The sequence below is a fragment of the Equus asinus genome, chromosome 3, assembly GCF_041296235.1.
Source record: "Equus asinus isolate D_3611 breed Donkey chromosome 3, EquAss-T2T_v2, whole genome shotgun sequence".
NCBI lineage: Eukaryota > Metazoa > Chordata > Mammalia > Perissodactyla > Equidae > Equus > Equus asinus.
The window spans coordinates 155,165,823-155,187,839 of NC_091792.1; the positions used below are offsets into that span (position 1 = coordinate 155,165,823).

Below are 22,017 nucleotides of genomic sequence, written 5' to 3' on the forward strand. Positions count from 1 at the left end.
AAAATCTCTCTCTCTAAAAAAAAAATCAATTGTATTTCTATATACTGGCAAAGAAAAAGAAAGTTAATAAAAGAATACCATTTACAACAGCATCAAAAAATCTAGTAATAGGTGGGGGTCTCGTCAAGATGGTGCTGTGAGCAGACATTGAACTCACCTCCTCCCACAAACACAACCAGGTTACAACAATTTTAGGAAGAATCACCCTGGATTGAAAACTGAAAACTGGATAGAAAGAACCCCCACAACAAGCGACAGTCCTGACGAAAGCAGAAGAGGCAGTAACTCCGGCCAGAGAGGAAAAAAGCCACCTTTGGGAGCAGCGGAGCTTCTCAGCTGGCCAGGCGGGAGCCAACCTAAGGTACGCAGCCCTCCCTGGAGGAGTGAGGTCTGGAGCGGGGGCAATATTGCTATAACCATCCTTCGGACTTAGCCCAACTGAGAGGGGGGTGTTACTGTCTGGCTTTGCTGGCTATTAACTGCAGCGAGGACACCCCAGAAAAGCTATCGGCCGAAAGCCGAAAAGATCCGGGTCTTAAAGGGCCCACGCACAAACTCACTCATTGCAGCAACCTAAAATCACCAGAGAGAAGGCTGACTGTCCTTTGGTGAAATGAGACTCACCTGGTGGGCTCTGGGGGCATCTTGGTGAGAAGAGGATCCTCTCCGGAGACTGAGACATTGGTGGGGGCCGTTGTTCTGAGCTGGTGCAGGCGTGCTGATACAGACACAGGTGGGGGCCATTGAGGTGCATCCCTTGGGCTGTTAGCCCAGGGGCCTGCCACACCCACTAGAGCACAGATTTAATCCAGTTCAGCCAGGGCAGGCAACCCACCCTAGGGACTGGCCCCACCTAACAGCAAGCCCTCAGGCTACTTTTCAGCCTGCATTGACTGAATGCCTTGATCCTCTACAGGCAGGCAACGGTGTCTGCCTCTGTGGGGCAGGGCTTGTGTGAGGACCTGGTGAACTGTGGGGGGCACTGGGACAGAGGTGGGGCCTCTGCAGTGTGGCAGTGGGGTACACTCCAGGGGGTTGAGAAGTGTGCACGGACCAGGACTGTGCTGACAGTGTATGTGGTCCACAGGGGGGTGAGGCTTATCAGCGGCAGAAGACTTGTGTTTCACAAATAGCCACAAAAAGGATCAGCCCCACCTTCCAAAGCCTGAAACAACTGAGTGCCTCCATGCCAAGGGCTAGCCCCTCTCAGCTGTTCTCCTAAGAGAACTGACAACAGCCTTGTTGGCCTCAGGCCTATCACAACTGTACGCCCCTGAGCCTAGCAACCAGCTACACTGGGTACCAACCCAATTAAGAGGACAATTGCAATAAGAGGGTGCTAATAGGTGGGACCAAGATGGCGGAGTGAGTGGTCTTCTTCGTCTCTCCCCCGTCGAATCTACAACTAATTGGACATTCACCGATTAACACAGGATACCCAGATAGCATCTCAAGACGCCTAAGAGTCTCGTACTACTATACACCGGAAGGCGGACAGACTTCCCCCCGGGAGGAGGTGGAAATGGGTGAAAACTCTCCGACCCCTGACCCCCGGACAGCCTAGTTCCTGCAGGAGGCTCGCTTCCAGCAGACTCCCCCTTCCAGCGGACTCCCCCATAGCATCGCCACACACCAAGGGCGGGAGTGTGCACTCACCAGCAGAGCGATGGTGGAAACAGGTGACAATAGCCCTACTCAAGCCCCCCGCGATTACACCTAAGCACAGGGGGAATCCCCAGGGTCCCGCACCCACCGGCAGGGAAGGACTCCACTCGCCATTAGCAGGGAGGCCCAGCCCAGAATCCAGAACAAAGGGGAGCTCTCAGTGGGCAGATTCCCCGGCACGGCACCAGACCGCAAGCTGCTGCTGGGCCCACGGTCTCCAGCGCACGGGTTGGTGCAGGGGGCATCCGGACTTCCCGTGGATGTGCTTGGGGACAGGGTTGAAGCTCCAGCGCCCAGCTCTGCAACTCAGGGGGAGGCTCCAGGGTCCTGCACCCCCCCGGCAGGGAAAGCCTCTGCTCGCCATTAGCTGGGAGGCCCCCCCCAGAATCCAGAACAAAGGGAAGCTCCCGGCGGGTGGATTCCCTGGCACTGCACCAGACCGCCAGCTGCTGCTGGGCCCACGGTCTCCGGTGCACGGGTCGGTGCAGGGGGTGCCCGGACTTCCTGTGGACGTGCTTAGGGACTGGGTGGAGCTCCAACACCCGGTTCTGCGGCCCGGGGGGACGCTCCAGGGTCCCACACCCCCCCAGCAGGGAGGGCCTCTGCTCGCCATTGGCAGGGAGGCCCTGCCCAACAACTGGAACACCAGGAAGCTCCCTAGAGCAGAATTCCCCACAAGGCAGCAGCTTACAAGCCACCGCCAGGCCCACAGACTCTGGCCGTGTCCCAGACAAGGTAAGGGGCTCTCAGAGATCCTGTGAGAGTGGAGTGGGGCAGAGTGGAGCTCCGGTGAAACAGCTACATAGCCCAGGGGGGAACTCCAGGTTCCTACAGCAGCCTCAGTGAAAGCCTCTGCACAGCACTAGTGGAGAGGTCCTGACTGGCAATCGCAAGGCAGGAAGGCCCTGGGGCAAAAGTAGCACAGCTAGGTGAGCTAACGACAGACTGCAGAAGATACTCATAGCTCTGCTGGGACCTATAGTGGACAAGTGTGAGCTGGTGGGCTCTGTTAGGGACAAAGTGGCGATTATAGGTGATCCTGCTCCTGACTGCTGGGGAAGCCCACAATACCACTGCAGACCACAAGGAGGGAGCACATCTAAGTGGGCTGCAACAGTAGGCACCAGCAGCCTGAGGCCCCCTTGCAATTGCCCCCACAACCGACGAGGGACCCCACAGGACCACTGTGACTACGAGGAGGGGTCCAGGTCCAGTCAGTAACAGCTGACAGGGTTCCTGGTTGGTGCAGTCTAAACAGCTGCCCCCCCCACCGACACACCAGTCGCAACAAGTGGAAGCAGCGACTAAACTCTATCTCTATGCGGAGGCACAAATCCACGCCATCAAGCAGTATGAAAAAATATATTAAATCTCCAGAACAGAAGGAAAATGATAAGCACCCAGAAAACAATCCCAAAGACAATGAAATCTATAACCTAAATGATGATGATTTCAAAACTGCCATTACTAAAAAACTCAACGAGTTAAAAGAGAATTCAGATAGACAACTCAATGAGTTCAGGAGCTATGTCAAAAAAGAGCTTGACACTATAAAGAAGAACCAATTAGAAATACTGGAGATGAAGAACACAATGGAGGAGATTAAGAAAAATCTGGACTCTCTCAACAGTAGGGTCGATAATATGGAGGACAGAATTAGCAATTTGGAGGATAGGAATATAGAAATGCTGCAGACAAAGGAGGAGAGAGAACTAAGACTAAAAAGAAATGAAGAAACTCTCCGAGAACTATCCAACTCAATTAGGAGATGCAACATAAGGATTATAGGTATACCAGAGGGAGAAGAGAAGGAGAAGGGGGCAGAAGGCCTGTTCAAAGAAATAATAGCTGAGAACTTTCCAAACTTGGGAAGAGAGACGTAACTTCAGGTGACAGAAGCCAATAGATCTCAAACTTTATTAACGCAAGAAGACTAACCCCAAGGCATACAGTAGTGAAACTAGCAAAAGTCAATGACAAAGAGAAAATACTAAGGGCAGTCAGGCAGAAGAAAATAACTTACAAAGGAAATCCCATAAGGCTATCAGCAAATTTCTCAGGAGAGACCTTACAGGCAAGAAGAGATTGGAATGAAATATTCAAAACTCTGAAGGACAAAAACCTGCAGCCAAGAATACTCTACCCAGCGAAAATATCCTTCAAATACGATGGAGAAATAAAAACTTTCCCAGATAAACAAAAGTTAAGGGAGTTCATTGCCACAAAACCTCCTCTTCAAGAAATGCTCAGGAAGAACCTCATGCCTGAAAAATCAAAAAAAGGAAAGGGGTTACAAAATCCAGAACAAAGGAGATAAGCAGAAGGACAATAACACAAAGTAACAGCTCTCCATCAGGACAAAATGCAAAAGAACTGGAAAACAAGTGATAAAATGGCAACAGTAGGCCCCCACGTTTCAATAATCACTCTAAACATGAATGGATTGAACTCTCCAATCAAAAGGCACAGAGTGGCAGGATGGATCAAAGAACAAGATCCAACAATATGCTGCCTCCAGGAAACACACCTCAGCCCCAAAGACAAACACAGACTCAAAGTGAAGGGATGGAAGACAATACTCCAAGCTAATAATGAACAAAAGAAAGCAGGTGTTGCCATACTTATATCAGACAAAGTAGACTTCAAAGCAAAACAGATAAAGAAAGACAAAGAGGGGCAGTATATAATGATAAAAGGGACACTCCACCAAGATGACATAACACTTATAAATATATACGCACCTAACACAGGAGCACCAAAATTTGTAAAGAAACTTTTAACAAAACTAAAAGGAGACATCAACAGCAATACAATAATAGTAGGGGACCTCAACACCCCATTAACACCAATGGACAGATCATCCAGACAGAAAATCAACAAGGAAATTATAGAATTAAATGAAAAATTAGATCTGATCGACCTAATAGATATATATAGGACACTTCATCCAAAAACAGCAGGTTACACATTCTTCTCAAGCGCGCATGGAACATTCTCAAGGATAGACCATATCTTGGGAAACAAAGCAAGCATCAATAAGTTCAAGAGGGCTGAAATAATATCAAGCATCTTTTCTGATCACAATGCTATGACACTAGAAATCAACTACAAGAATAAAGCTGGGAAAGGGCCAAAAATGTGGAGACTAAACAACATGCTACTGAACAAACAATGGACTATTGAAGAAATTAAAGAAGAAACCAAACATTATCTGGAGACGAATGAAAATGAAAACACACTGTACCAAATTATTTGGGACGCAGCAAAGGCAGTCCTAAGAGGGAAATTCATTGCAATACAGGCTCACCTCAATAAGCAAGAAAAATCTTACATAAACAACCTCAAACGACACCTAACAGAAATAGAGAAAGAAGAACAAACAAAGCCCAAAGTCAGTAGAAGGAGGGAAATAATAAAAATTAGAGCAGAAATAAATGATATTGAAACAAAAAAGACCGTAGAAAGGATCAATGAAACAAAGAGTTGGTTCTTCGAAAAAATTAACAAAATCGACAAACCTTTAGCCAGACTCACTAAAAAAAAAGAGAGAAGTCTCAAATAAATAAAATTAGAAACGAGAGAGGAGAAATCACAACAGATACAAAGGATCATAAGAGAATACTATGAAAAACTATATGCCAACAAATTGAACAACCTAGAAGAAATGGATAAATTCCTAGACTCATACAACCTACCCAAACTGAATCAGGAAGAAATAGAGAATCTGAATAGACCAATCACAAGTAAAGAAATAGAAACAGTAATCAAAAACCTCCCCAAAATAAGAGTCCAGGACCAGACGGCTTCTCTGGAGAATTCTACCAAACATTCAAAGAAGATTTAATACCTATCCTTCTCAAACTATTCCAGAAAATTGAGGAAGATGGAGCATTCCCTAACACATTCTATGAAGCCAACATCACCCTGATCTCCAAACCTGACAAGGACAACACAAAGAAGGAAAACTACAGGCCAATATCACTGATGAACATAGATGCAAAAATCCTCAACAAAATTTTGGCAAATCAAATACAGCAATATATCAAAAAGATTATACGCCATGATCAAGTTGGATTTATACCAGGGACACAGGGATGGTTCAACATCTGCAAGTCAATCAACGTGATTCACTACATTAACAAAATGAGAAACAAAAACCACATGATCATCTCAATAGATGCAGAGAAAGCATTTGACAAGATCCAACATCCATTTATGATAAAAACCCTCAATGAAATAGGTATAGAAGGAAAGTACCTCAACATAATAAAGGCCAGATATGACAAACCCACAGCCAACATCATACTCAATGGACAAAAACTGAAACCCATCCCTCTCAGAACAGGAACAAGACAAGGGTGCCCACTTTCACCACTCTTATTCAACATAGTACTGGAGGTTTTGGCCAGAACAATTCAGCAGGAAAAAGAAATAAAAGGAATCCAAATAGGCAACGAAGAAGTAAAACTCTCGCTGTTTGCAGATGACATCACCTTATATATAGAAAACCCAAAAGAATCCATAGAAAAACTATTAGAAACAATCAACAACTACAGCAAAGTTGCAGGGTATAAAATCAAAATACATAAATCAGTAGCATTTCTATATGCTAACAATGAACTAACAGAAAAAGATCTCAAGAACTCAATCCCATTCACGATCGCGACAAAAAGAATAAAATACCTTGGGATAAATTTAACCAACGAAGTGAAAGATCTATACAACGAAAACTACAAGACCTTCTTGAAAGAAATCGACAACGACATAAAGAGATGGAAAGACATTCCATGCACATGGATTGGAAGAATAAACATAGTTAAAATGTACATACTACCTAAAGCAATCTACAGATTCAACGCTATCCCAATCAGAATTCCAACGTCATTCTTTACAGAAATTGAACAAAGAATCCTAAAATTCATATGGGGCAACAAAAGACCCCGAATTGCTAAAGCAATCCTGAGAAAGAAGAACAAAGCTGGAGGCATCACGATCCCTGACTTCAAAACATACTACAAAGCTACAGTAATCAAAACAGCATGGTACTGGTACAAAAACAGGTCCACAGATCAATGGAACAGAATTGAAAGCCCAGAAATAAAACCACACATCTATGGACAGCTAATCTTTGACAAAGGAGTGGAGGGCCTACAAAGGAGGAAAGAAAGTCTCTTCAACAAATGGTGCTGGGGAAACTGGACAGCCACATGTAAAAGAATGAAAATCAACCATTCTTTTTCACCATTTACTAAAATAAACTCAAAATGGATCAAAGACCTAAAGATTAGGCCTGAAACAATAAGTCTTCTAGAAGAGAATATTGGTAGTACACTCTTTGACATCAGCTTCAAAAGAATCTTTTCGGACACCATAACCCCTCACATGAGGGAAAATAGAAAGAATAAACAAATGGGACTTCATCAGACTAAAGAGCTTCTTCAAGGCAAGGGAAAACAGGATTGAAACAAAAAAACAGCCCACTAATTGGGAAAAAATATCCACAAGTTATTTATCCGACAAAGGGTTAATCTCCATACTATAGAAAGAACTCACACAACTCAACAATAAAAAATCAAACAACCCAATTACAAAATGGGCAGGGGACATGAACAGACATTTCTCCAAAGAAGATATATGGATGGCCAATAGACACATGAAAATATGCTCATCATCACTAATATCAGGGAAATGCAAATCAAAACTACACTAAGATATCACCTTACACCTGTTAGAATGGCAAAAATATCCAAAACCAAGAGTGACAAATGTTGGAGAGGCTGTGGAGAAAAGGGAACCCTCATACACTGTTGGTGGGAATGCAAACTGGTGCAGCCACTATGGAAAACAGTATGGAGATTCCTCAAAAAGTTAAGAATAGAAATACCTTATGACCCAGCCATCCCACTACTGGGTATCTATCCTAAGAACCTGAAATCAGCAATTCCAAAAGTTCCATGCACCCCTATGTTCATCACAGCATTATTCACAATAGCCAAGATGTGGAACCAACCTAAGTGCCCAGGAACTGATGATTGGATAAAGAAGATGTGGTATATATATACAATAGAATACTACTCAGCCATAAAAAAGGTCAAAGTCGTCCCAATCACAACAACATGGATAGACCTTGAGGGTATTATGTTGAGTGAAATAAGCCAGACAGAGAAAGACGAACTCTGTATGACTCCACTCATAGGTGGTAGTTAACATATGGACAAAGAGAACTGATTGGTGGTTGCCAGGGGAAAGGGGGGTGGGGGGAGGGCACTAGGGGTGAAGTGGTGTACCTACAACATGACTAATAATGATGTACAACTGTAATTTCACAAGGATGTTAACTTTCATAACCTTAATAAAAAAAAGAAAAAATCTAGTAATAAATGTAACAAAAGATGAGCAAGACTTCTACACTGAAAACAACAAAATATTGCTGAGAAAAAGAAATTTAAAAATAAAGTTAAAGATAGAAGTAAGTGGAAAGATATACCATGACTGTGGCTAGATATTAAGATGACCATTCTCCCTAAATTTATCTATAGATTCAATATAATTTCTATAAAAATCTCAGGTTTTCTGAAGAAACTGACAAGTTGACTCTAAAAATGTATATGGAAATATACAAAGGATCTAGAATAGCAAACACAACATTGAAAACACAGGGATCTGGAGGACTTAGGCTAGCTGACTTCAGGACGCACGGCAAAGCCACAGTGACCCACACAGCACGGCAGGGAGTAACGGCAGCCCAACCGAGGACACTCAACAGAGCCCAGAAACAGACATACGCACGTACAGTCAACTGAGTTTGATGAAGGTGCCAGATCAACTCAAGGAGGAAAAGAAAGTTTTTTCAACAAATACTGCTGGAACAAGTGGTTATTTGTATGGAATACAATGAAACTCAGCTGCATCGCACCCTTTCAAAAATTAATCTGAGATAGATAATAGACCTAAATGTAAAATCTAGAATCATAATGGTTCTAGGAGAAAACATAAAAGAACATCTCTGTGGCCTTGGGATAGTCCAAGTACAAGCTGATAAGCTGGGCTTCCTTGGAATTAAAGTTTCTGCTCATCAAAGGACACCACGAAGCAAATGAACACACAAGCCACAGAATGGGAAAACACATCTGCAGCACATATCAGACAAAGAACTTGTCTGCAGGATATACAAAGAACTCCTACACAAGTCACCAACAAAAAGGCAGACAATCCAATCAAGAAACGGGTCAAAGACTTCAACAGACACCTCACAGAGGAAAATACACAGATGGTCAAGAAGCACTCGAAAAGGTGTCCAACAACAGGAGGAAATAAAACCACAATGACATACCATGACACACACCCAGTAGAATGCTTTAAAAAACTATCAACACCAAGGGGCCAGCCCGGTGGTGGAGCTGCTAAGCTCGCGTGTTCCGCTTCGGCGGCCTGGGGTTCACCAGTTTGGACCCCGGGTGCAGACATGGCACCACTTGTCAAGCCGTGCTGTGGCAGGCGTCCCACATATAAAGTAGAGGAAGATGGGCACGGATGTTAGCTCAGGGCTAGTCTTCCTCAGCAAAAAGAGGAGAACTGGCAGCAGATGTTAGCTGAGGGCTAATCTTCCTCAAAAAACAAAAACAAAAAAACTACCAACAGCAAATCATGGTGAAGATGTACAACTTTCATGCATTGCTGGGAGGAGTGTAAAATAGTACTACCACTTTGGGAAACTTAGGGCAGTTTCTTACTAAGTTTAAGAAACATCTCCAGTTTGACAGGCAACTCTACTCTATGTGTTTACCTAAGAAAAATGAAACGACATAGCCACACAAAGGTCTGTGCAAGGATATTCATGCCATCCTTGTCTGTAACAGTCAAACAGTGGAAACAAGCCGAATGTCCAACAGGAGGATGGACAAACCAGCTGCAGCACGTTCACACAATGTAAGACTGCTCTGCAATAAAGACGGACAAATTACTGACAAACACAACATGGCTAAACCTAAGGAAAAATGGTGGTAAGCAAAAAAAGCCAGTTAAAATCATAACTGAAAAGAGAAATCTATTTAAAAGTAAACTGAGGATTTATCGTTTGCCATTAACTACATAAATATGATTACTGAATTTACTACTTATTTCCTCACATTTTACCTCAAATATTAGTTGTGGGATTTGGTACTTGGCAACCTGACACATTAGCCAATTTTCAAACTAACTTGAAATGAAGAAGACATCCATTTCCCAGAATTTTCAGTGCTCTCGTTACTAAATGACAGGTGACTTAATATTCTTAGCCTGTTTTCCCATCTGTTAATGCGGCTGTAAGAGTACCGTGCTAGGGGTTTACACGTAAGTGCTCAGCACAGTCTACAGCGAGAGCTGAAAAAATTAGCCATTACTCTACTATTACTACCACTGCTCCTGCTCCAAGTATGACCATGGAGTAAGAACAGGCAAAGCAGCTTGATGCAGACAATTTCTTGTGAAATCCTAAAACACACACATTTTTTACTCTGACAAGATGCAGGCCAATGGAGGAACAGAAGCAAGCAGCTGAAACAACCCATCAGTAATTCAAAACATTCCGAGAAGGGGGGGTGGAGGGAGGACACAAAGGGTGAAGTGGTATACCCACAACATGACTAACAATAATGTACAACTGAAATTTCACAAGGTTGTAAACTATCACAATCTTAATAAAAAAAAAAAAACATTCCGAGAAGGGGCACACTGCTGTACTCGGTGCGAGGGACTCGGCGGCATCTTCTAACAGCTGGCCCAACTGGCGCTGATCTCCTAGGCTGGTGCTGCGGAGGGGGAGGACTTCAGGAGTCTTGACAGCTCAGTAGGGGAGAGGCCTGGGGGTGGCAGCCACAGCTGCCTGAGTGCTGGCCAGCCTTCACCTCCGCCAAGCTGCTCAGTAGGACTGACCCGATATCCTCCTAGACTGTCCTGGCTGACAGGGTACTCCAGTAATTCCACAAATCCCCTGACAGTTGGAGACAGGGTCCTTAAACCATTGGCTGACTGCCCGCCTGAGAAAGAAACATTTAGAAATGGGGTTTGGAGACAAAAGTGGGCTTGAATTCTAGTCTGCCACTTTATTTGCAGTGTGACCTCTAGTCTGCCATTTATCTGCAATGTCATAGAGTTTTGGGTTTTTTTTTCCTATCCTCTTTGTCCAAGTTTTCTTCATCTGCAAAGTAGAGAAAACAGAACCTTTCTAATAGAGTTCTTATGAAACTGGATGCGATCGCCTGTGAGAACGTACCTAGCACAGAGGCCGGCACGCAGTAGGTACTGTCCCGGCCCACCTTCTAAGCACTGGGCCGCAACTTCCTTATCCATAAGACGGCTTTCAGTATCTTTCATTCCAACCCAACAAAACAGGGCTCCTTCTGGCTTTCTCCCTTTCATTTCTTTGATAATGAGAAACCTGGCTTCCAGGATCCTCGCAATAACATTACCACTGAGAGTCGTGGCAAAGACTAAATAATGCAGCAGACAAACAACGCACCACGTGAAACGGAAGCACTTTACAAATCCTTCCTCCTCCTAATCCCGAGGGTAGAAGTTCCCAGGGATATCACAGGCTGGGCATCCCTTAGGCAAGCTCTTGAAAGAGGAGTAAGATTTCAGCAGGCGCAGACGGGCAGAAAGGACAGCCTCGGCGTAACGAACCTAGGACTGGAACTGCTGGGTCAAAGGACGGCCATCTAACGTGGGAGAATATTTGGCTGTCTCTAATAAAGAATTACTTTATGCCCACCAGCAACAGATGAGAGCTCCAGTTGCTGCACGTCCTTCCCAACACCTGTCATTTTTATTTCAGCCATTCTAACAAGTGTGAGACGGTATTTTGTGGTTTATTTATTTTGTTATGAAACAATCCCACACAGAGAAGTCTGCAGTACAAAGAATCCTTTTTCCTGAACCATCAGAGAGTATGTTGCTAACCTGACGCCCCTTTACCTCTGAATATTTTAGGATTTCCTAAAAACAAAAGCACTCTCTGATACAACTAGAATACAACCATCAAAATCAGGAAATTCAGGGTCGGCCCCGTGGCATAGTGGTTAAGCTTGCACGCTCCACTCTGGCGGCCTGGGGTTCACTGGTTCGGATCTCCGGTGTAGACCTACGTACCACTCATCAAGCCGTGCTGTGGCAGGTGTCCCACATGTACAATAGAGGAAGATGGGCACGGATGTTAGGGACAATCTTCCTCAGCAAAAAGAGGAGGATTGGTGGCATACGTTAGCTCAGGGCTAACCCTCCACCTCCAAAAAAAAAAAAAATCAGGAAACTCACATTGATACGTTACTTCTATCCTTTCCCTAGACTCCATTCTGATTTGACCAGTTATCTCAATAATATCCTATATAAAAAAAGGATCCAGTTCAGAATCACACATCACATCTATCATCATTTCCCTTTAGTCTTCTTCAGTCCTTCCTTGAGCTTCATAACCTTGATACACAATAATGTGCCAGCTATTCTGTAAGACGTCTCTCAGTCTGAGTTCGTCTGAACTCTCCTCCTGGTTGGATTTGGGTTACGCGTCTTTGGCATAAAAAAGTGACATTCTATTCACACTCTTCTCACTGCACCCGATCAAGTGGTGCAGGATTTCACCTTGATCCCTTGATTAAGGTGGTGGCCGCCAGGCTTCCCCATGTAAAGTTACTCCTTCCCGCTTTGGAATTAATAAGTACTGGGGGAGGGAGTGCTTTGATGCTAGGTAATTATCAATTTCAAATTTTAATTTACTCATTTATTCATTCCTATCTAGACAGACTCATGATGTCCTATTTTATCCAATGGGTTATAATCTGCTACTATCATTTATTTTGATGCTCAATTGTCTCTAATTTGGCCAGTGGAAGCCCCTTCAAACTTGTGTGTGTCCTTTTCACATGTCCCCATCATTCTCTGAGCCTTTCCTCGCTTTCTGGCATGACAAAATGTTCTGGGCTCATATTATACTTTCCCTGCCCCAGCCCCAGAATCAGCCATTTCCCCAAGCAGTCCTGGTTCCTGGAAGTTGAAATTGTTATTTAGAAGCCAAGATCTGAGTGCTAAGTATGCTTATCGCTATTGGGGTGGCGCTGCTTCCAGGCCCTCTTAAGTCAACAGAGCCAGAAAATATATGTATGCATTTGCACAGGTAAACATACATATACATTTACAACCATATTTATTTCTATATCTGTCTATGTAAATTGCAAATCATGAGTTCACACCAGTACTTTTTATTCCAGTCTGACACCCCAGGGTTCATTCTGGCTTTTCTCTTTCACTTCCTGGCTTCCATTATCCTTATCCATTTACTTATCTGACCCACTGCCCTGTTTATAACCAACCCACGTTCTCCACTGCCACCCCTCCCGGCATGGATACGCCCCTCTCCTTGCTGGGCTCTGACCAGCTCTGGGAACCCGGGGCTCCCCATCGCTGCAGACACCGCCTGACTGCAGGACTGAACTGCTCAGGAAGGAGAAGGGCTTGACGGACTTCTAAACAAAGGGATCCTTTAATATTTGGCATGCTTTGTGCCCAGAGGATGCCAATGTGCCAGTTTTCACTTTAAAATGAATAAAAGACTACAATGCAGCAGACGGAGACAAAGTTGAGCGCTTTCTTTTAAGTGATAAAAATAGATGTAATTATACACTGAATGTCTACTGAAATCCTCAGGGAAATTACAAATTAACTAGTTGAAGGCAATTTGAAAAAAAGCGACTTTTAAAAGTTATCAGAAAGATCAGTTTACGCCCCAGGATTTGTTTAAATTGATTTCTATAACTGAAGGCTGAGCATTTCACAACCACAGTCACCACAACCTCTACCCGGCCAACATCTGTTTCCAGCTCCCTTATTTGAAAAGCTTGGGATTCTATTTCAAGTTTAAGAATGGAAAGAGATAGAAAAGAGGAAGAGAAACAGATTTTTCAGTTTTGAAACAAAAAAATATGTGGAAGTAGTTCTTTGTTCGCCTTGACTAAACCCCTAATACAAATACTAGAGAAAGCGGTGAAGATTACAGAGCCACGTAGAGCTCTTATTTCTTGTATGCCCCCAACAAAGGCCCTGAAGGCCATGCGATGCAGTCTCACCTTTGTGAGACAGGGGAAGCAAGGGAGTGATAAAATTATATGGACGTTTTAGGCAGATGCCTTCAGGGCAAGGTGAGGGAAGGACAAGAAGGGCGGCTGCACTACATTGCGAAGGGTCACATAGTTATTTCCATCTTCTGCTCAGAGTAACTGGCACAGGGCAGCGACAAGGCAGGAGATGAGACTACTTCACTGTCTAAATGAGAACAGTTCCCATCTGAGTGATCTTAATTTGTCGAAACCTCTGCTGGGACCAGGACCTGAGGAGGCAGCAGCAGCTTCTTCTTCCTTCACCTGGGGTACCTGTTAAGTCTCCAGTGTCGGGGTCTGCCTGGGTTATGGAAGCAGAAATTGGCATCTCTCCCTCTGGTGGGTGAGAGCCCTGACAGCCACGCCATCGCCATGGCAACTCACAGAGCATCAGAGCCCCACCCCCTCCTCCAGGACTTGCTGTGGCTAAGCGCTCTGCCCACGCTCCTCCACCTCTAACCACTCACCCAGATTCTCTGCTTTCTACCTCCAATCAAAGCCCACTGCTTGAGAGTCTGTCCCGTTACCCTGACGTTCAAATCTCAGTTCAGCTGCGTGACAGTGGTAAGTAACCCAAATTCTCTGAGCCTCAATTTCCTCTATAAAATGGGATGCTAATATTTATTAATAGAGTGGTTGTGAGGATTAAATGAAATAAACTAACATACCGCCTGACACATGGTGAATGCTTAGTAGCAGATAACAGTACAAGTTAACACGTGGTAACTCCTCACTACAAGTCTTTTACCTATATCAAGTCATTTTGTTCTCAACAAAGATAACAACAACCCAACAAGATCGGGATTATGAATTTTCCCATTTTACAAGTGAGGAAACTAAGGCACAGAGAAGTTAAGCAATATTCCCCAAATCACACAGCTTGTAAGTGGCAGAGCCAGGATTTGAACACAGGCTCTCTGGCTGCAGAGTCTGAGCTCTTACACACTATGCTATGCTCCTCAATAGTACCATTTCCCCCCCTGAACTTGCTAATTGTCTCACTAATTAGGACATATCCTGATTAAGTTGGCTAATTTTTCATATTTATACAGCAACCCAGCCTGACTAAGCTCCCTGAGGGCAGAGACTCTCTCTTGCTTCTCTCCCTATCCTCTCAGTTACTATTTGCTGACAGATACCTTGGCTCATCTACTTACCATCCTCCACAAATGCTTCTATTTGTTGGCACTTGCCATGTCAAATCTGTTTCACAAGTGTGCAGAGAAGAGTTAACACAGCAGGCCCGAGACTGCTATCCTTGGGAAGGCGTGCCTGCAAGCTCAGCTCCTGGCCAGTGTCTGGGAGCCTGGACTTGGGGGGAGAGCCCACCACCCTAACTGCTAGCGTGGCTCACTGTGCCTAAACTGCTGTGCAAACAACGTGGCTGATGCAGAACAGCTGCTTTCCTTCTGGGAGTCTGGAGTTTCGGTATGAACCAGCTGGAAGGTACCTACATGACCAGGCCCAGTAAAATCCCCAGGCGGTGAGTCTTAATGAGCTCCCCTGGTGGACACTTCACACAAGTTGTCACTAGTCGCATCAGTGGGACTCCTGGTCTCCTCTGCTCTTTGCTCGGCTGCCTTCCCCTTGCTTCCCTTTCCCTCTCACTGTAATAAATCACAGCCATGAGCAGGACTATATGCTGGGTCCTGTGAGTCTTCCTAGAGAATCACCGAACCTGACAGTGGTGTTGGGGACCCTGACACAATGAGAAGTAAGAAAATTAGTCCTAAAACAGTATGTGATGTTATCTCCTGAAAGAACACCCCCAAATCTTTCCCAAGCTAGTTTAGAAGCGTCCAAGAGTGGGAGCCTGGACCCAGCACTCCGTGTTCATTTAGGAATTCAACCTCAGGCTGGCTGAGCAGCTGCAAGGGAAGCAGCTTTGAGGACACAGTCCCTGTGTTCTAGAAGCTGGCAGCCCAATGGGGAGGACAAACAGGGGGACAGACAGGTGCCACGGGAAATACTGAAGTCTGGCTCTGCTGCTTCCTGGCTCTGTGGCCTTGGGCAAGTCATTAAACCTGCTGGAGGTTTAGTTCTCTCACCTGCAAAAGGGAGCTCATAACAGTACCTGCACTAAATGGGGCTGGGGGCTGGAGTGGGGTGCACACTCGGAGCCCCTGGCATCGAGTGAGTGCTCATTAGGAGGGAGGTGCATGCTGAGGGTGACCTGAGGAAGGCCTCGCAGGGGAGCCCCAGCTCTTCCCCCAGGAAGACACTTTCAGAGATAATGAGGAGGGGCATGGGGGTCAGAAACCGAGGTAAAACGGCTAAAACTGTGCCCACCTCATAGGGTTCTTAAGACAAGATGGGCAAGAGCACGAATTTTGGACCAACAGCCTTGGCTCCAATGCCAGCTCTGCTCCTCCGGGCCACAGGATCTTGGGTGCGTTGCCTGACTCCCACGCCTCAGCCTCCCCATCGGTGAAGTGAGGATGCTGACAGCCCCTTCCTCACAGGACCTGTGAGCTAATGCAGTGTCTAGCGCAGCGCCCGCATGCAGTAGGTGCTCCACCAGCCGAGCCGCGGCATTTGTGAAGAAACTCAAGCACTGTATATTTTAAAATGTAACTGTCCTACAAACTTGACTTGCCACCATTATCATTACTGTGATTAATTAAGGAACACCAATAGAGACAATACTTACAATCTTTTCTTATCCACCACTCGTTTAACTCGGATGGCTCTTTGTTCTGAGTAAAGTTTACACACTCCTGTTGCAGGGGAAAATACCAAAACAGAGACCATTTAAAACTGCTTCTCAGGCAAAGGTATCATTAAATATAATGAGACACTAAAGTCTTCAGCTAGGAAAGCTAAATTTTGCATCCCATCTATTGTGAAATGCCACATTTGACCTTTAAGATAAAATGAAATACTTTTTAAGTAATCTTCTATGAAATCCAAAACAGCGCTCCTGTGCTCCTTCACTTGCTGGGAATGGATCTCCTTGTGGGCTGCAACAGAAAAGGACGATACTCAGATATTGAAGAACAATTCATCAGCTTCCTTAGAACAGTTTCTTTATTCAAAGTATTTTTTAAAATACAGCTATAAAATAAGTCTGGTGTCAGTAACATCACATTTTTAAAAGAGTAAGATCGATTAGGCTTTACAAGATTGAAAGACTAACCCTGTAGAAAAGCTACAGTCAATAATTTGTGGTTTATTACAGCATGTAGGGATCATACTGGACGCGGCCCACACCTGAGTGCTGAACCCGTTCGTTAGCAGCATCCAGCGCTCAAGCTGATCAAGTAACATTTAAATCAAACTCAACTGCACACTCCCTCTGCATGAGTCGCTGCTGTTTTTCAGCTTGGAAGGCTCTGTCCTCTCCCCTCAGGCACTCACACTCCGAGGGGCCCTCTGACACTGAGTCAAACCTTCCTTCTCCAGGAAACCTTCCTTGACTCCTAACCACAAGGACACCTTTCTTCTACAAACTCACATCTTCTTTCAGTCCACCATTTATTTTGAGACTGAGTGCCTACTATGTGGAGACACGGCTAGAACTTTACATTTGTTACTGCTAATAGTCCAAACAATCCAAAGGACAATTACGATTATGCTTATTTTACACATAAAAACACTAAGGTTCAGAATCAGTGAGGAGCCCAAGGTCACATGGTTTGGTACGGAATTGCTGGTCTTATTGACGTTCATGTGTTTTCTAGGTTCTCTCAACGAATGTACAGGCCCTGAAGGGCACGGGGATGATCATGGCTTTACCAGAGGGCTGCTGACCTGAGACTCATGCAAGGAGTTCAGCAGCTCCATGAAATTACACACAGAATTTTGTGTGTATGTATCTTTTTCTGGCAAGAATGTCTATAGCTTTCATCAGACTCTCAAGTAGTCCATCAGGGTTCTACTGGAAGCTTCCCAAACAAAAGTCTGTGTCAAGAGCACAGCATTATCTGGCCACTTTGAACTTCACACTATTTAAAGTGCTCTGTATCTGCCTAAGCAAATTAAAAGAGAATCAAGGAAGATTCATGACTTGGGAGGCCCTCACAGCGCCTCGATAAGAATTAAACATCAGTGACAGTGAGATGATAACCATCTGAGTGTCAGTTCTGGTTCTAAGCATGCTACAAGAATTTAACTCTCATAATGGCCTAAGAGAGACGTCCCATAATGTCTCCATTTTACAGATGGAGACACTGAGGTCTAGGCAATTGAGTGGCTGGCCCAAGGCCGTTGGCCAGCACACGGTGGAGATGGGGGTACCTCAGCAACCCCGGCTCAGAGCCTTCCTCCTAACCATGACAGTGTGACGCTACAGTTCCCTCTAATGCTACACGCGGAGAGCTCAGAGCACCTCTTCCACCCTTATCCACATGCCATCAACCACTGCCCCCAGTGCCACACAGAACACAGGCACAGAGGCACACATGCACACACACAATTCGTCTTCTCTGACCCTGGCCCCGTAGGAAATTTTGGGTTCTGTCTGGAGAGATCTTTTCCACTTCCTTCCTCCCATTTATTTAATTTTTCATCACTTTTAACAGTGTTGGTTAAAATACTGGTGAGGGAAAGAAGGATTTTAGTTTTGAAACCTAAACCTACATAAGAACACAAGAGGGAACTAACTGGGAATGCCGTAGGAGCCTCGTTGAAGTACTTAACAGAGCCACGGTTGTCTGTCTGCATCTCTCAGAGCGCCTCACCTTGTGCTCTTAGTTGCTGAATTGCTTCTGAGCAGGTCCTCATGAATGTCTGAGCGTCCTGGTCTATCTGATCTCGTTCTGTGTCTGTCATCTTCCCATATTCAGACGTGATATGGCTAAAAAAGAAAAGAGAGAGAGAGGGGGACGAAATTAAAGGGCAGAGCAAATGGTCACATAATGTGGTCTGGATGGGGTGTGAAGGGGAGGAAAGCTTCCCTGATGAAGTGACATTTAAGCTGCGAACTGAAGAACGAGGAGGGACCGGCCAGGCTAAGAGGTGGGAGAATGATCTAGATGGTGGAACCAACACTTACCAGGTAGAGAAAGCTCCCTGTAGAGACCAACCCCGAGCAGGCCAGTCCAGTGAGAGAGCGAGGTGAGGCGAGCACGGAGAGGTGTCAGGGGCCGGGCACACAAGGCCTTGTTAAGAATGTGGGCTGTGACTTTGAGAACAACGGGGCAGCTGCTGCAGGCTTTCACACAACAGTGACAGAAGGAGGGTTACATTAGGAGAGCACCTGGGGCTGCACGGAGAATGATGTGGGGACACTCCTTCGAGGCTCTTAAGACATATGTGAGAAGGTGTTTTAGGCCGCCACTTTTCCCATGTTGACAAGCAGTCTTCAAAACTCACAACAAAAGAGCTTTTAGAGACACATTTCTTGATATTAAGTTAAAAACTCTAAAGTTACTGAGCTAGTAAGGGTGCTCACTTTCAGTAACGCAGCACCTTGAAGCTCAAAGTATGACGGTTATATTACCTTGCTCATCTTTCTAAGGTCTGGGCAGCTGTAGCAGCATTATTATTAATAGTGATGCTATTTAGCCTAATTAAACACTCTGGACATTACAGCCGAAATTTACAGATCACAAAATATCAAGTTAAAAGAGACCTGAGACAATGTCGAGACTCTAATCACTGCACTTCCACCCACCAGAGCCAGCAGTGCCCCACCCTCACTGAGAATACAGTACAAAGGCCTGAGCACCCGCACCCCGACCTGCGCCCTTGCTTCCTGCCACTCACCCTCACCCCCTCACTCCAGCCACACTGGCCTCCTTGCTGTCCCCCACTCAGCCCCACTGCCTGCTGCAGCCTGGAATGCTCTCCCAGCAGATGTCTGCACTCTCTCTTCATCAGGGTCTCTGCTCAGATGGCCTGATCAGAGCTGGCTTCCCCGGCCACCCAGGTGCTCGCCCCCCAGTGCTCGTCCTCACTGACTTTTAGTCCTGTGCCAGGTATTAAGTTACTGTCTCTTGGCTCCAAAGCTGCCCCTCTACCCTCTGCTGTGGGATTCGGGGGCTGGGACTCCCCAAATCATACTGCTGTTCCACACTGTCTACTCCCTACCCAGCTTTACCTTTCTTAGAGCACTTATGACTCCTTATTAAATACTTATGTCTACCTCCTCCCACAAGAATGCAGACTTCATGAAAGCAGGGACTGTGTGTCTTGTTCGCTTTTGTTTCCCCAAGACTTAACTGGTGCTCAGCACAAGTAGGTGTGCTCACATTAGCTGTGCCAGACACTCTTCTCAGTGCCTTACATGTGTTTTATTTACTTTTTTAATCCTCGCAATTCATTCATTTACTCACTTATACACTAATCCCCCCCCCACCCATGTGTCAGGCACTCTGGCAGGGGTAGGGAGTTCAAAGTGGAATAAGGCTCCATCCTGATGCCCAGAGAAGGTACTGTACCACAGAGAGACTGACACAGGAGCAGGGAGCACACAGAACTGCGGTGGATGGTGTGGGTCTAGAAATGGACAGGGGGACCAAAGTGGGGAGTGGTCAGTTTGTGCAGGGAAGGTGCCAGGCAGGCAAAGGGGAAGACACTCCACACAGAGGAGAGTCCGAGAAGACATGCTAGAAATTCCTAACCTGCAGGTCACGGTTGCAATGACCACATAAAGTATGGTCTCCACCAGCACACACGCGAGAGTGAAAGGGAAAAGAGGAGTAAACTGGGTGGTCCCTGCACACCAAGCATCCTAGCCATGGACCTCTGGGGCCCTCTGAATTACTTCAAGGGGTAGTACATCAAAGGCACACAGTCAGCGTCTCCCCACTGAATGTGTCAAGCATATGTCCTCATAATTTTTCAAAGGAATGTAAATGGTATTATGGTAAATAAGTACACATTTATTTAACATGGTTACTAAATCTGCAATAGCTATTTCTCCAGTGTTAACGGGATTCCCAAAAATACAACGAACACACAAAATACAAATATTCCACTATCAACTGGAAAGGAGTCTTTGCAGTACAGAAACTGGGGACATGTATAGCCACTGGAGGATTTTAAACAGAGGGATCTGCACTTTGCATGAGGTCCTCTGCGGTGGCTGGTCTGGAGGCAGATGAAACAAGACCCCAGGTGGCCGTGACCCCAGTTAAGAGGCCACTGCAGGAGGAAGAAATGAAGAGAGCTGGGGCCAAGCCACGTCAGTGGGGAGAGGAGGCGTAACAGATCCGAGATCGATTCACTAGATGCCATGGACTGAATGGGTGTGGAGAGAGATGAGGAGAAGCCTAGGATCCAGAGTGCAGACGGCGGCACAGAGCGGGAGGAAAGACATTAAGGTGCTGGGCAAAAGATGGCATGCAAAGTTTAGGACATGACAGAGGAAGAGATGGAGCAACCTGAAGGAGGGTTCAAACTCTTATTTTTCTGTGATAGTTTAAGAATAGCACTAGATATAGAATGGGCAAACACATTCACCAAAAGTAATGAACGCTTGCTGGTGATGGAGCCCCAAATTGAGTATCACAATAACAAAATTATTACTATTTTGAAAAGGTTAACTATCTGGCAAATAATTCCAAAAAATATATTCTCATAGGACACGCATATACAAATTTATCAAATTTAATTCTATTTCCTTTATGATGTACAGAGGAATAATTTTATTACAGATCTCAATTTATCTAAATATTAGACTCAATTAAAGGAGACTATGTTAGGTATAGGTTTGGATTAGTCAATTTACTTCAGGGAGAAAGGAGGAAAAAAACTGGGTAAGTTTATTCACTGGTTCAGAAATTTAAAGGAATATATATACACATATATATATAATTTGGTTGATTAGTATATTAAGAAAAGGAAAGTCCAAAATCACAAAACACCATTGACATTCTGCCTATTAATTTAATATGCAACTAGATACTTCCTGAGGATAGAGAAGAAGAGAGAATAACATAAATTATTTTACACTCTGTTCAAAGGTAACTGAAAATGTATGGACAAAAGCTAAAGACTACAATCTTATTTTTGCTATAAATATTATGTTAGACTAACTTTCATAGTGAAACATTGGATACATTCTGAAATTAAATTGCTAATGTCTGGGGCTGCAGACATGAACAAAATACAGATCCAACTCTCAGTAAACTATGTCATAATAGGTAACATCCACAGGTTTATGTACATGCTTATATATTATAAAACAAAGCTTATATTATACTTTTCAGGCATTAATACCCACTTAATTTTCAAAATTCTATGCGGTAAGTACTATTATAATTCCCATTTTACACAT

The 22,017-nt window shown here is 44.8% G+C and overlaps 1 protein-coding gene across 20 annotated transcripts in view; it reads right to left on the reverse strand.

Annotated features, from left to right (window-relative positions):
• Positions 1-22,017, reverse strand: part of STX18 (syntaxin 18) — a 127,937-nt gene that overhangs the window by 24,684 nt on the left and 81,236 nt on the right. For 19 of the 20 annotated variants that reach the window (XR_011502360.1, XM_044767840.2, XM_070506239.1 and 16 more), the window contains 3 exons: positions 18,476-18,591; positions 16,679-16,756; positions 16,447-16,513 (listed from right to left, as the gene is read on the reverse strand). Coding sequence is in view for 19 of the 20 variants with exons in the window: in XM_044767840.2 (XP_044623775.1) it covers positions 16,447-16,513; positions 16,679-16,756; positions 18,476-18,591 (261 nt within the window). In the remaining variant the exon portion in view is untranslated. Of the gene's footprint in view, positions 1-12,009; positions 12,017-13,694; positions 13,741-16,446; positions 16,514-16,678; positions 16,757-18,475; positions 18,592-22,017 lie in introns of all 20 variants that reach the window. The other variant, XM_044767845.2, reaches the window with a different exon arrangement.